At 40.0% G+C, this 15,640-nt stretch overlaps 2 protein-coding genes across 3 annotated transcripts in view; one reads left to right on the top strand and one right to left on the bottom strand.

Moving 5' to 3' along the window:
• Nucleotides 1-15,640, bottom strand: part of LOC138137941 (glyoxylate reductase/hydroxypyruvate reductase-like) — a 31,167-nt gene that overhangs the window by 7,457 nt on the left and 8,070 nt on the right. The gene's annotated exons all lie outside the window — the stretch shown is intronic.
• net lies at nt 13,452-14,573 on the top strand. The gene has a single exon (XM_069058714.1). It carries the CDS (start codon nt 13,640-13,642, stop codon nt 14,444-14,446), a length of 807 nt encoding a protein of 268 aa, XP_068914815.1. The 5' UTR covers nt 13,452-13,639; the 3' UTR covers nt 14,447-14,573.

Here is a 15,640-nt window from a genome sequence, read left to right as displayed (position 1 = left end):
TCAACAAGGTGTCAAAAAATTAATTAATCAATGTCATTTAATTTCATACATGATGATAGGTAATGATACGTAGGACCGTTTTACAATAGAGCATTTTCCATTGCTTCAAAGCATGATTTTGACACTCAGTTTTTTTTGCTCGCGGCTGTATAATGTAGTTGGCAAGCCCGACCCTATGCTCGAAAGAGCCTACTTGTGGCAAAAAAAACAGGCACCCCAGAATACACTTAACGTTAAATTGTCATTCAGTTTCGATTTTAAAATTCATTTAATAAAAATTAGGGAAATATACAGAGTGCGTCCTAAAAAACGCCGCAAGCTATATCTCCGTTGTTTATATCTCGATTTGAATAAAACAAAAACTGCAATAAATCACTTTAAAAACGCTATAAGCACAACATAGATTTTTTTTTCAAAAGTCATTCAAGGTCAGATGATAGTCAACTTTGTTTTTTCAAATAGCTTGGTATATTTTTTTATTCCGATTTTGAAAGATATTATTTTTCTGAATACAACGATATGCCACATGTTAGAATGTATTTAACAGTAACCCCGAAAATAAATCAATAAAATACAGCATGATCAACAATGACTGAGTCTGTTGGCAATGAAACAATTGAAAAGTACTGGTGTTTTTTGTCTCGTAATTGGCACTAACTGAATTTTTTAACTTGAGACGACATTAAAAACATTTTTGGTTATGCCGGTTATGTTTATGCTATTACAAAAATGAACCTTTGATGGTAAATTTCAAATTTGCCGAATTTCATTGTTACCAAGAGAGTCAGTCATTCTTGATCACACCGTAGCATAATTGGAAATTTTTTCTTCGAAAAAAATCAGGTATGCTATGGAAAACAATCCTAAACGCAATAACAAAACTTTCTGAAGATTTTTTTACACATTGAAACTAAACTTGTTATTCATAGTTTTACTTTTCAAAGAAAAATCGAGCAGAAACAAAAAATAATATGACAGAACATGTACTAAATATTGCACTTAGGATTGTTTTCCATAGTAGGTAAAAGCTGTTCAAAAATCAAAAAACCATTGTGGTGCAAATAACACACATTTTTCATTACATTTCCTATTACTTATCACAGTGACAGATAAGTCATTTGCACCACAATAGTTTTTTGATTTTTGAACAGCGTTTATACCTGATTTTTTTCGAAGAAAAAATCTCCAATAATGCAATTTTATTTATTTATTTTCGCGGTTACTCTTAAGTGCACTTGGTATATCGTTGGCTTCAGAAAAATTATCTTTCAAAATCGGAATTAAAAAAATGTTTTATTTACAGTGTTTTTCTTTTGCTTTTCTCCTTTTGTCAATTGTGTTTCACAATTTCTCAATTGATTTTCCCATTTATTTTGCTAGTAAGGGATGATTTGTTGAACGAATTCCTTTTTTGTCAAATGTAATTCATTATTTGTCAATTGACTTTCCCATTGTGACAATGAAAATCAATTAAATTAATAAGAAAAGCATTTTGTATAAAGTGAAAGTGATTTGAGAAAAGGGGAATTTCATTTGACATATCATTTTGACATTTAAAAAATTGGAAAGTCATTTGACAAATCGTGAAACACAACTGACAAAAGAAGAAAAGCAAAATAAAAACACTGTAAATCGAACCATAAATAACGGAGATATCGCTTGCGGCGTTTTTTAGGAAGGACCCTGTATAATATATGTAATTTTGTAATTGATCAAATTATGGTGAAATGACCAGGTTCGCCCCAAATGGCTTGCAAGTCAATTACGGCTAAAATAAATAAAGATCATCTATTGGTAAAAATGTCGTTTAATCGGGACGCTCCGTATTAGGCTCCACGATGCGTTCGTTCATTACAGTTCCGACGACCTTGATTGGGCGAGAAAACGCATCTGTCGCCGCTCTGCATGACGTTCGACAGAAAAGCCGACGCCGGTGTTGGCGGTTTAAAAATAACAATTCCGGCCGCTTGTGTGGCCTCGAAAAGACGCAGCAGATGCGTCCATTATCATACAAATCTATTGTTTCAATTAGGAACGGCTGCGACACGGCACAGGTGAATACCGTCGAGATAATAACGTAATGATGATAGCACCGATGGGTAGTTTAGGCAGGTTGTGTTTGCACGCCTGTTTACCGGCACAGGTGGACTGTTAGACCCGGACAGGTGCGCTACATCTGCCAAACCTGTCGTTGCCATCTGCTTCCTTCCATAACTTGATCATCGGCGTGTACTCCACCTGGAAGAGTTATCTTATCGAAGGAATCGAATCGACAGGGAAATAATCAATTGACGAAACAATACCGGCGCAATTACCGATAATGCACCGGTCCGGGGAATATAAATTGTGTATTTACTGTTGGTGATCCGAGGCGGATGCGAGATGGAATTTGATTATTACGCGATATGGCTGTTACTGTTAACCCAAGGTCGTTCGCACAAGCTTTTTGTTTATAAAACTTTAGCCTTTCAGTTAATGAGTTGTTTATCAAATAAACAACACGTGTGACACCTGCTAATTCGCCATCATGACCATGTTTGTATTGCTAATGTCACCGGCGAATTTTCACAAGAACTGGGACTCGCGTTTTCGTGGAAATTTCCATTCCGGGGCGCTCCGGTAATGACGCCACGCCTTCCCGACCAGTGATGATAAAAATATTACCTTTGTGCCTTTCGTACGAAGCCGCCCAAATCACGAATAATAGCGTCGACGACATATTTAACAACCATTTCAGGTCTAATCGATAATTATGTGGCATTACTGAACTGAACCGTCAATCAGTGACACCTGACAGTTTCAAATCCACCGTTTAACACGGTATAGCATCAGTGACATCTGACATTTTCAAATCCACAGTTTATACGGTTGGGTACTGTGCGACGTGTCAAATTCGATTTCGGCGATCCAGTGCAGTGAGGCAGGGTTGCATAAAAAGTGCATGAATATTCATGTGAGGCGATTCGAGGTAAAATGGCCGACGTTTTCAGCCGTCCGCCGTCTGTTTATCCGTTAATTAAAATAATTAAGATAGTTTCCCAATGCCAAACAACATAATTAACGACATTTCCCTTTTTCAATCTCGGTGATCGGCGAGGCGACTGCGACCGGGCCCGTTCCTGATTTTCATCCGTTTTTGGCGTGGATTCTTGATGGCCGTATTTGGAATGTCGACTCCGCTCCCTGCAGGTGGTGTTCCGTAGTAGTCGGCGCTGGCGGCTGGTGCAGATCAACATCTGGCGCCAGGCAGCCGCGCGCTTATATGGTCAGGCGGCCAACTTCTTGCCTACCGGTTATCCTCACAGTCGCTCCGAGGCTCCCACGATCGTCAAGGGACAACTCGCCCCCGAACGTAGCAGCCCCCATTCTAACCCGTCCCTGCCCAACTTTTTTCCGAGGGCGACTCGGGATCGAGATCATCGTAATAACAACGTTGTCGGATTGATGACATGGATCACGTAATGTCAAAAGTACGATACGGTATTTTCCGAAAAAATAGTTGTTGCTTGGAATTTCCTAAATGTCTGCTGTTTTTACACTTGCAGACATTATTTCCACCGATAGAATCGTATTTTACATGATAAGACCTAACAAAAGTTAAAAAAAAAAACAATAAATTACATTCATTAATTACTACGTTGGTACTTGCAAAATGTTTTTTGTACTCGTAACCTCAAAATAGGTATTTTCCGGTTATCCTCGAGATGCGGGAAAACGTTTTTCGCGCACCCTGATGTTTTTTACTTTGCAACAAAAACTAGGGCAAATTGCTTTGTAAGTAAGGTTGGTGTTAAATGACGTAAGACAGACGGAAACGTCTATTCACTTTAAACAAAATGGGCGTTTTGTCACATTTGTAATTGTAACATTAATTTTCATCAACGCAATAAATAAGTAATTTTATTACCAAAGAAATAAGAATAAAATTCAAAAAAGTAGCTCATTTTAACGAAAATATAGCAGAAATAGAAAAATGACAGGAAAAATTATGGACCAAGAAGAATAAACCGACACCACCGACGCTTTAAATTTTAATAACCTAGTAATCGCCGCGGAAAGTGTTACCAACCCAATAGTAAAAAATGAATTTATTTTTCCCCATACGTTGGGTAAATAACTATTTTGTTGGAATGTCATCAGTACGTGCATTGCAATAATTTTAATAAAAATTCAAAGTACATAATAGCTATTGTTTTGTTCTGATTAAAAGTCAATTTAAATTTTCGCGCGTAATAACCTATTTAGTATTCTGTCAAAAATCTGAGTGTAAATATTATGCCGTTTGAAATCTTTCATTCTACAAATTCTTTCAGAAATACGTCGGTAGCCATGTCAAAAGTTCCCAATGGTTTTTTTATGCAACCTTGTCCGGACAATTTAAAGATTTTCTTTGGGCATTTTTGTGGCTGCAATATGGCAACACTGTTGCAATCAGTGCACTGGTTCGGCCATAAATGGTCAAGTCACGGGATTACGTCGCATGAACTCTATTTTCTAAATATGGTGCCAGGTGCACGAGGTTTTGCTTCCTTTATTGTTGCATTATGCATCGGGATTGAGTTTTTGTGAGTCACTTTCTTTTTTTTAAGACGACGAACAAAGAAACGTAGACAATAAGAACCTGAATGCTGGATAATGGAAGTTAATAATTACGGCGCCGGCGAGTCGCAGATAAACCGTTTTCAGTAAAACACGAAGCTCAGGTGGTTGAGAAAAGGAGTTTTACGATTTTCATAAAACACCAATAAAACGGTCTCACTGATTGAGTCAGTACACATTATCGAGAGTGGAATCTTGATAAAGAAAAGAACGAAGCAGATGCAACAAATTGAAGTAGATGATCAGTGTCGGTAATTGATTTAATACGAAAATGCGTCGAAGATGGACTTACACTCTGACCATAAATTGGAGTGATTCTTTAATTGACATATCGACAATAACATTTAACAGATCAACAACTGCAGACAGCACATGAAAACGAAGGTCACCGCAAAAGTTGAACTTGACTCAATTATTTATTGTAACGGCGTATGTTGGCTCTTTAGCGTTATCGAATTGGGAAATTTTATTATTCCATATGATGGCGCACCTGGTTCCTACACTCACAGTGATAATCCGTTGCATTCATATTGACACCAATGAGAGAATAACAAAATAAAATGACAGGTTTATTTTTTGTCTTACTAGATCATTACCGCTTTAAATACAACTTACTTTATCAATTACTTTATCGGATGATTTCTGTTCAGTTTTGTAAATGATTTTCAAAAAACAGAATCAGAATATGTCAAATGTCAGATGGTGGACACTTTCGACATGTCGTCCTAAAGTTTATTTTCAGACACCCGTTATAATGTCCTAAAACAGCAACGGACACGAAATGTCATATCTTGACAGGTTGTCAAACTGTAGCAGACAATCGTGGAAATTATGACAATTATACTTGTCATGAAAGGTTCACATTTTATGAACTGAGCTAAATCGGCCCAAAACAAATACATATATCCAGCTCTCGATGGGCACTTCGTGTTCATAAAAATTTATTATAAGAACCAGGGATTCCGGGTGTGCAGGTAAAAAGCACTTGAGTTGTTCAATACCCTGACCCTCATTATCACATGACGAGGTCTTAAGTGGTTTAAAATGAGTCTGCTCAATTGTCCAACTACCTGTGCCTAAGCCGGCAATTTCCATGGGGAAGAGGTGTCAATAAACAAGTGTATTTGTGTGTATTTGAAAAATTCGACTTTTTAAGAGATGTCCAAATATCTAGATCGGTTCATAAACGTATACGGTCACTCTTTTCATAGAAAAAAGTGTGAAGAATCAAGCGAATCTGCGGTGCTGATTGTGACATGGCAGCACCGATAGAAGCTGACCTTTTCCACTTTGCCGTTGTCATCAATCGGTGATAACCTCGAACAGGCGTCAGCCTAATTACCCCGACAATTAGAATTATGACACGGTGGTTGGACGCAGTCGGCTGCGGGCGACAAAATTAATTCATCGAGAGCGGTTCGTCGTTGGGGGAATGCGATAACATCACCTGTGCGGCCCACCGCACCTGTCTAAACTGCCGCACGGGGAGAGGTGCGAACGGTACAGCTAGGAGACACCTGTTGCGTCCGTCTGACCTTTGCTTTTACCTGCACGGCCGGACCGTGGATCGCACAAGCGAACCGACTTTATTAGAATCCGGGACCAGAATTAGACCGCAGCCCCTGCGACTGTTTACACTGAAACTTCCTCTCCCAGTTATTTATTTACAAGGCGAACGGAAGCACATGTGAGATCTTCGTTACAATACCAGGCGGGCCGGAAGCCCTGTTTCGCCTAATTCGGGTTGGTGGCAAGATAGGAAGTATCGAAGGGGCGCGACCGGGGGCTAAACGGACTTTTGCCGCCGTCCTGCATGATTACAGGCTCCGAATTTGACACTTCTAGTCAGGCCAGTCGCCGCTAATGTGCTATTTGGGGGACTGGACAATTTCAAAAGAAAATTTTCTATTTTGCGTCCACAACTCAGTTGGGTTTCATTAATCACTCTAATTTCGATGCGATTTGGAAAATTTGTTGACACTAAACATTGACAGCGGACAGCGTACTGTCAAATTTGAAACAACATAACCTCCAAAATTTGTTTTCAAAATTTATAACCACGAATGTCAATACGAATGGATAGAAAGCAGTTGTGCAATTTAGGGTAAAAATGACTGCAGAAAAATCTGTCATCAGTTTGTGGCGATTTGGTTTTCTGCGGCTTATTAATCGGTGGTTCGTCGAGAAGGCGGCTTCGCAGGGTCGCGTGGGCGTCCAGAGAAATACCTCGCGAAGCGTCGAGCCAGGTGTGCTGTAGTCTACACAACGGCGGCCGTATGTAAATATAAAGCGTCGGCGGCGTCAAAGTGGCGCCGCGTTGAACCTTCGCCGCTCACTCATTCCGACCGTCCCGCTGTCACCGACACAATGTGGTATAAAATTAGCCGCGTTTACTGAGGAATGTGGCCGGAGATGCCCCCTCAGATCGTATCCGATGTGGGACGCGGTGAGGAAATCGCGTTCCGTTTTCGAAAATAGGCGGCCGCAGGTGTCGGAATGTCCCCGGCCCGTCGAAACCAGGATATCAACACGCTTCTCGGAATCCGATCGTTAAACGAGACGGGAGACAAAGAGAAAGAGGTCTGGCAGAGAGCCGCTCCTTGGCGTCAGTGCGGCGGTCGCTCTCGTATTCACCATCCCGGCGGTTCCGAGAAGGACCCGGAGCCGGACTTGTGACGACTGAAGGGCGGCGACGCGGCCGGAAACGAAGCGATCGACGCCGCCGTCGCCGGAACAGATGTGCCGCGTTACGCCCACTCTCACGAAGAATCCCAGATGTGCACTTGACTCCTCTGTTTAGGTTAACTATTAGATTACGGTACAACATCTGGACCGGTCGTAATATTTGTGCTCGTTCCAATGGAAAACGCTCAACACTCTTTCCAGACCGACATCAACAAAATGATTAACAATCTTATCTTCAACTCGTACACTCGTTTCACCACAAATTGAGACGATGGGTCGGCGATCAGTGAAAGTTTTTTCACAAATTATTTTCACGTCAGACTTTGTTTTATGCAAATTAAATTCTCAAATTTACAAGAGTCAGAACATTTTTTTAAAGAAAATGATGATGATAATAGAAATAATGCATAAATCAAAATCCTAAATTACAGTTGCATAAACCATCATCGTTGTTTATTTGTTTGCATGTTTGTTCGCATTTTAATTGTTTATTTAGTACTAGAAATAAAACTGGAACAGCTTTAACAACAAATTTCATTTACTACCATTTGCGTACCATTATAATGACAGTCTACTGCTTAACCTAAAAAATTGGCATCAAGTACAGGGTCTCTATAAATGATTGTCTGGTCAAGCCAGCCATGGAAAAAAAAATTACTGTTCCGCTTTTTTGAAACCGATGCCAAATTCTAGTTCGTTTTCACGGTCACTTCTGACATTAGAATGACGTTTCGTTTGCGCTTGTCAGTCGAGTTTTCGTTCCTTATATTCGTTTTATTGCAGTTAATCACAGTTAATAAACACCAAAAATCTGTATTTTTCAATAAATATTGCAAGTACGTCCGCTTTTAGAGGTAAACACACTGGCAAAATTTGTGAGGTTATGCTCTAATGTTTTATGTTTTATTTTAGCTTTATTTTCTTTACAATGGTTTATTCTGTTGAACAGAACACGTTCATTGTTGTTTTTTACTTTCGAAAGGGAAGGTTTATTAATGGGGAATTATCTGTTTGTAAAAATGAATTCCAGCAAAATATCCAAACAACATTCAAGATGATTGTTAAATCACATTGGACAAATTGGGAACAGATTTTTAACAATCGGAACAATTAGCAAGGGTAAATCATCAGGACGACCACCAGTATCTGATGAAATACTCGAGGATTTGAAAGAAATTTCAGAATTTTGAGTGCTGAGAATCCACACCAATTTGACTGCTTTACATGTTTTGAAAATTGGTGTGTGGAACTGTGGATAGCAATGTTGCTGTACCCTTAACCAAGAAATGCTGCAAAATATTTTTGAAAATAAATGAAGTGGGGCACATTTTCAATCTATTTTATAAAAAAAATACCAATTTGTTATCGTTATTAAGTGTTGTAAATTATGTTGTTGAATACATTTGATTTTATTGAAAAACCATTAAGACTTATTTGTCATGAAAAACACTTTTATTTATAATGGAGGAACAAATGGGAGTCAATACCTACCGTATTTGACAATTCAGTTTAGGTCGTATTTATCACTAGCATAAAACAAGAAATGTGAAAGTGAATGCAGACAGAAAGACAGTATTGTATAGTGGCATACGGGGACAAGGTGTTCTCAATATTTATCTGTTTGGATTTGTTCTCATACCAATTCCTGTACACTGTGTGGCGGTACGATGGGGGCAATAATTATTCCCCTGTTGGTGTTGATATTAAATAATAAATACATTAATGTTAGCAGGAGTAAAGCACAGTTGAAACTTGTCTCTGGTTAAAAGCCACCAACCTAACCTGAAAATGTGACATTCATTATTTGCCGAACAAAGCGGCACATTCAAAATTTGACAAGTTTCCATGGCTGGCTGGACCCGACAATCATTTATAGAGACCCTGTACAAGATGACAATGACATCGATGCTTTTCGATAAATGTGTATTTAGTCATATTAGACAATAGACAAAATGGACAAAATTTCGAAGAACCCAAATACTCAGGTAGGTACGGAAAAAGGGAATAATCTATGGAATACTGGACAATTTCACGGCTCTTCGGGCAAACAGTTTTACAACAGGTGTAATCCGTAGTAAAAACGAAAACCTCTACACTTGTGAAGGCGGGGCACTTGTAAAATTATGGTGATATTTTTGCGAATTGTTTTTATAAAGCTTTTTACTATGAGACGTTCGTTATTAATGAATAAAATTAGAACAAAATGACATCTTTAAATTTACTATAAATGGCCGTACAGTCGTACTGCCAACTTAAATTTGTACATATTTCAGGGCCAACTGCGTCGACAGCCATTTTGAAATTTAATATTCCCCAAGTCGGCTTACGATAATTAATAAGAAGTTCGAAAATACTATACATTCCGTTTAATAACTATTTTGGATGTATAACCATTGAATAGGCGACAATTTGGGCCCGCATTCAAATGTCAAAAAATGTTGACAAACAGAAACTAGATTTTCTTGATGAATACATGAATTACAGTAAAATAAATAGTGAAATCGGTCAGACGTCGTTGTATAATTAATTATATGGTCACATCAAAAAACAATGTCGGTCCGAAATTCGATTTCTCCGTTCTCCCTCCAAACAAAGACCGAACAGGCGCCAGAGCAGCTTTTAACCGTTGAAATTTTACGATTTTGAAGCGTTAATTGCGTCGTAAATTCGCCAATTGCGTCACACACTTTTCCTGCAGACGTCATCGATTATTTTTCAACAAGGTAGCTCGACCAATTAAGCCGACGGCGATGAGGGAACGAGACAAGTGGGCCGATGGCGTTTTAATAATAGCGTCGCCGCATGATTTCTGCCGTGACGTCAGCGTCGTCGACCATGTGCTCGCATTATCCTCAACAAATTGGAAACAAATCTGTAAAATGTGTATCTATGATGAGTGCGACATGCACGTGTAGCGGGGAAGAGGCGGCTAACAGATGCGATGTCGTAAATCAGCACTATGGCCGGATTCGTAGCGGAGGAGACAGCGAGAAGTGCTCTGTGGCGGTGCGAGTCGTTTGCACCAAACGGGTTTTGGTCTGTCTGTTGCGGCAGTCAGGTCAGCTTTGACCGTGTCCATAATGTCATATCTGATCTGGTCAATTCTGTATTTGACAGACATCTGACGTAACATTAAGAGCGACAAAATGGTAGGTTATGACAGTAAAAATTAACGGTTAAAAGAAATTAAAATTGAAATACAGAAAAATTATGTATTTTCAGTCCTCAACAACTGAAAGTTACTCCAGTTGCGCTTTTTATAAATAAAATTCAGTGTTACCAACTCAAACAGTCCTTATTGATCTCCTTGTAGGTACTTTAATTTCAAAAATTCTTTTTAATTTTTCGGCAATTGCGCGTAACGTAATTACGTTACGTCTTCTTTGTTGCGATTTATTTTTCAGAGTTGGAGATTTAGTTCGGTTTCGGAGAGACGACTCGTGGTGCAAACGACCGTCGCCGGCCTCCGACGGGCGACCATCTGGCCAGTGGCATTCCTCTGTTGTAGCACTACTTGTGCGGTATTATTTATGGCGCGACTCTGGCGCCAGCTGGCCACGGTCACTGATCCAGCCAGTGGCGCACAGGACCGCGTCGTCCACATCTGATTTCACACCAACGATTAAAACGGTGATGGGACCCGACGATTTGGCGACGCTGCCACCGGGAAAATCGGCGTTGGCTCCCGCAAATGGTTATTTATGAGAAATCGTTTAATGTTATGGGGATTTAAAAGGATTGTGTGACAGGTGTTGTCGCAGGGGATTCGACGTGATTAAAAACGAAAAGGTCACACCACGACTAATCGCAGATGGATTATGGTTTTATCAATCACCGAATCCGAGCCCCGGCGATGTTTTATGGGCCGCAGCTGATCACAAAAGTGACACACCGGATAAGAAAATACACATGCACCGTGAACATGTGGAGTCGATTATAAATTATCTTCATGAAACCCGTTCCAAATGGAGTCGTAATGTCGTGGTGCACTTGTTTTTTCAAATATTCCGCCTCTAGGAATTTGGAGGACAGGTTGACTGAAATGACAGCTACCGCTTGAAAATTAGAGGAATTAACTACATGTTCGAGATTAAAACGAAGATGTAACTAATAAACCAGGTGTTTAGATTTGTATTTACATTTGGGGAGAAAGGATAAAAACCGCAAAAATAAACAGGTTTTCCACGTTAACGACAACTATAAATCACTTCATTAAAAATCTAAATTCATTCAAGCCTCGTCTTGTTCTCAGTTGTTACCGAATTCTCTTTTTGAAAGTTCTCACAACACAATGAAATTGTATTCTGAATCTCATTTTTTTTTTAGCAATACATATAATTTCATCGGGTTAGATCGATCAACAACGTTTGCATTATTGAAATGAGCATTAATACTAATTTTTGGGTTTTTGACATTTGAGGTTAAGCTATAGGGCCTGCTGCAACACACCGTCCTTGACTTTGTTGATTTGGTGTGTTTGTCAAAACCAATTAACCACACGGTACTTTTTATAGGGGTTGCGGTAGAAGGATCGTAAAAAGTCTTCGATGTTAAACAGCATTTCGGTCATATTGTTCAATTACTGTTTGTCAAATGTCACTCATTTATTGGCATTTTATACGGTATGATACAGTACGGAAATTGGCCGACTACTTCATCGACCATAAGGTTATTATTGACAGGAGGTCCCGTTTTCAAGACGACGCACTGCCAATTATAAACCAAACCTAATTGACTTCCGGTTTCTAATAAACGGCCACTATAAAATATAGATAAGGAAAATTATACGGCTTGGGCCGTCGCCGTCGATTTAATGTAGCATCCATTTTTAACAGGTATAAATTGGAAATCAAAGTAATATTACAGGAAAATAGTAAATTGTGGAGATTCCTATGCAGTAAAAAAAACTTGCAGAAGATTTATTTGTGTGGAATAAAATTTAGAAAATGATTTTGACGGTTGCAATTTTAGTTGACAGCTAACTGTCATAGAGAGGGCGCGCAAGATTTTGGAATTTGATATTACCGGGTGATCAAGAAGGACTGTTTAAGTTGGCAGTACAATTAAGAAAAAGTTTTAATTCGGTTTTTTATGACACTGCAACTGGATATGTTTTGTTGGTTTATTTGACAAATATCTGATATAGGTAAAGCATTAACAACAACAAGCCACCAACAACCGGAAGTTACTCCTGTTATACGATTTAAAATACGATCCAGTGTTACCAACTTAAACAGTCCTTCTTGATCACCCCGTAGTTTCATCAGTGATTCTTTGCGATCATATCTGTATAGATACCTACGTAAGGGAAAAATGGTCAATGTCGAAAATCTGACCGTGCTGAAAGACTAACAGTGTTTGATTTTTATCGCACTTACAGGTAGGTGACCGATACCGCTGCCAAGACAAAATCTAATAAACAAATCACGATAAAGTCAATAACGATTTTTTTTGTTCGCACCAAATCTGTACATAATATTGCCAACGTCCAAAAATTACATGCAATGGTTTTAGCAGGACGACCCGTAATGAATAATAAGAACATCCTCCAAGCATGCCGTCTTTCAGCGCCGTTATCTATGGACTGTCACTCTGTAGCAAGAATAGAGAAAAGCAATCACTTCTAACCACACTATTTTGTTGGTATTTTTTGGCGAACATAAGACGGGTTAACAACGATTTATCGTGTACATAACTGATTTGATAAATTTAATCTGGGCGACGGACGCTGCCGTCGGAACGAATTTCTTTGTTCCGTCTCGGCGGCGGCGTTTTGGAGTTTTTTTTCTCTAGAAGCCATCAGAAGCACAGTTAGAGTAGTGATTGTAAAAGTCGATCTGTGCAATTCTTACGTAATTCTCAACAATTTCTAGTTGTTACGAGTACAGGCGTCAAGGTCGTAGTGGCGCTTTTTGGCGACACTAGTCGCACATTTCCGTGTCCTGTTATTAGTCGAGCGGACGTTTAGTGTAATCCCGGTTTGGCCCCTTTAACGATTGCAATTAAATAACAATCACGAGAGATTGGTCGGAGGAGTCGTCGGAGCTAAATGACCTCCGCCCGGTTCCGCTAAAATCGTTCAGGTCGAGATTATTAGGGCTCTCTTTATAATCTCGCAGGCGAGCACCTGCTGCCAGAAGCATGCATTCCAAACCCAGCAAGACTGTTACTTCTCACACTAACAGCGGCGAGACAGCTGGCGCCAACATAGGGCGCCCACACCCCTCCTATTCACATTTACTACACAACATTTCATGTCAACTTAGTATAGTTTGGACCTCCAGCGAGTTAACATCGCACAAGTGCAAGTGCCATTACTCGGTCGCGTCTTCGTTGCGATGCTCTCTCGTTTAATATGATGACGAACGGTCCGACGCGGAAAAAAGTGATAGCAGGTCAGTGTCTCGCCCCCGAGATGGCCATCTCCGCCGATTACTTCGAGACGGAAGTGCACTCCCCGACCGATTCCAGCGAGGACAGCGTCGAGGTGAAGATTTCCCCGATTTGTGTGCGCAACAAGAGGAAGTGCGCGGAACCCCGGAAAGTCCAGGAGGCCGCCCTCTCCGGCCCGCTGAAGAAGCGTCTCAAAGTGAAGGTTGAAACCGAGGCGCACCCTTTCCGCCCCTGGAGCCCCAAACCGGCGGTGAGCTTCGCCGTCCCGACCGCCCCTTCGGCGTACTTCCGACCGCCTTCTCCGGTCAAGTGCGACGACGAGCCCGTGGCTTTGGTGAAGAGGCGCGAAGAAAAGGAGCCGCCGCGCGTGCCGGTGCATCCCCAGCCGGGGACGCTCACCTCGGCGGAGACCGACAGGATCATCCTCAGCTCGGCGGAGGCTTTCCCCGGGCTGCAGCCTCAGCGCCGGGAGCAGAGGAACTACAAGAACATGACGAGGGAGCGGAGGATCGAAGCCAACGCGAGAGAGAGGACGAGGGTGCACACGATCAGCGCCGCATTTGACACCTTGAGGAGGGCGATTCCTGCCTATTCGCACAACCAAAAACTGTCCAAGTTATCGGTGTTACGTATCGCTTGTTCTTACATAATGACCCTTTCGAGTATCGTGAGTGGTGACGAGCCGGCTACGGCAGAGTGTGTGGACCTGGTGACCAAGACTATCCAGAGAGAAGGGAAACTGAGGAAAAAGAAAGACGACAATGACTGAAAACGACGACAAAAGAGTGTTTTAGTTCCTAACGAGAAGAACGAAAACCTGAAGCTTGTTGCCATTAAACTTTGTACTTACTGTAAATAGCTGATTTTATTTATTTCAACATGACAAGTTACTTTAATTTATGTTGTTTCATTTTGCGATATTGAGATTCGAAATCCGCGCATCGATCTTTTTCTACTCTAGAAAAATGACGCAAGCAGGTGGTCACAATCCGGCAACTGACTTACCAACTTCACTACTGAAGGGTGATTTATTTCGAAACTTTACAAATGAGTTGAGCGATCCGACAAATGGATCAGCATCGCTGTCATGATTCTCTAGTTAATAATGAAACTAAAAAAACGGCGACAACTTTTCACAGTGTCTGTGAAGTGTTATAAAATAGATACATATTTGATATTTCGTGATTTTAGAAATTGATCATCCCGTTTTAAACCCCTTTGAACGGAAAAAATCTGGAATTACGTGAAAAAAAACGTCCGAATGATTTTGCAACATCAAAAAATGTGGACATCCTAGTCTGAACCATTTCTTTGTTGTAAACAAAAAATCGTAAATGGGAGTACGAGTTCACCATTTTGTATTATCATATCATGAAGAGGCCAGGTTCTTTGTCGGTCTCAACTTGGGAAAATTTCCGTTCAAACTTTATTTTAAAAGTAATTATTTTACGGTTGTTTTATCTTTTTATAAACATATTACAGTGTGTGTCTTAAAATTGCTGTTCTCAAGAACAGCTAATGATAAAAATGAGATAATTTCTTTAAAACTACAAGAAAATGAAATGAGACAGCTCTTAGGTATACATTTTTAGAAAAAAAAAAAAAAAACATGTCCATAATTGGGACGAAATTAAATTGACGATTTAATGAGCGAAAATACCATTGAATTTTTTTAGTGACTTGGGTCAGTTGCGATATTTAAATAACTCACAGGACAACCATAAAAAAGCTATTAATTGCAAATAAGGTAATAAATAAAACGAAATGGTCTGCAAATTGTGTTTACTGAATTTTAACAAGTTCGACGGTAGTCCTCGTAATCTCCGTTGAGATCCGTAGTCAACCAGAAATTCAATATACGGGGAGTGCTTGCTTGTTTAAAAAAGTTAAAAAGGTTTGACAGTTTGTCCGGTTTATTAGATGGTGCGAACTACACATTGTAGAGGACATCAATTATATATTA

The sequence above is a fragment of the Tenebrio molitor genome, chromosome 9 (assembly GCF_963966145.1).
Source record: "Tenebrio molitor chromosome 9, icTenMoli1.1, whole genome shotgun sequence".
NCBI lineage: Eukaryota > Metazoa > Arthropoda > Insecta > Coleoptera > Tenebrionidae > Tenebrio > Tenebrio molitor.
This window is presented reverse-complemented; position numbering and strand designations above follow the sequence as displayed.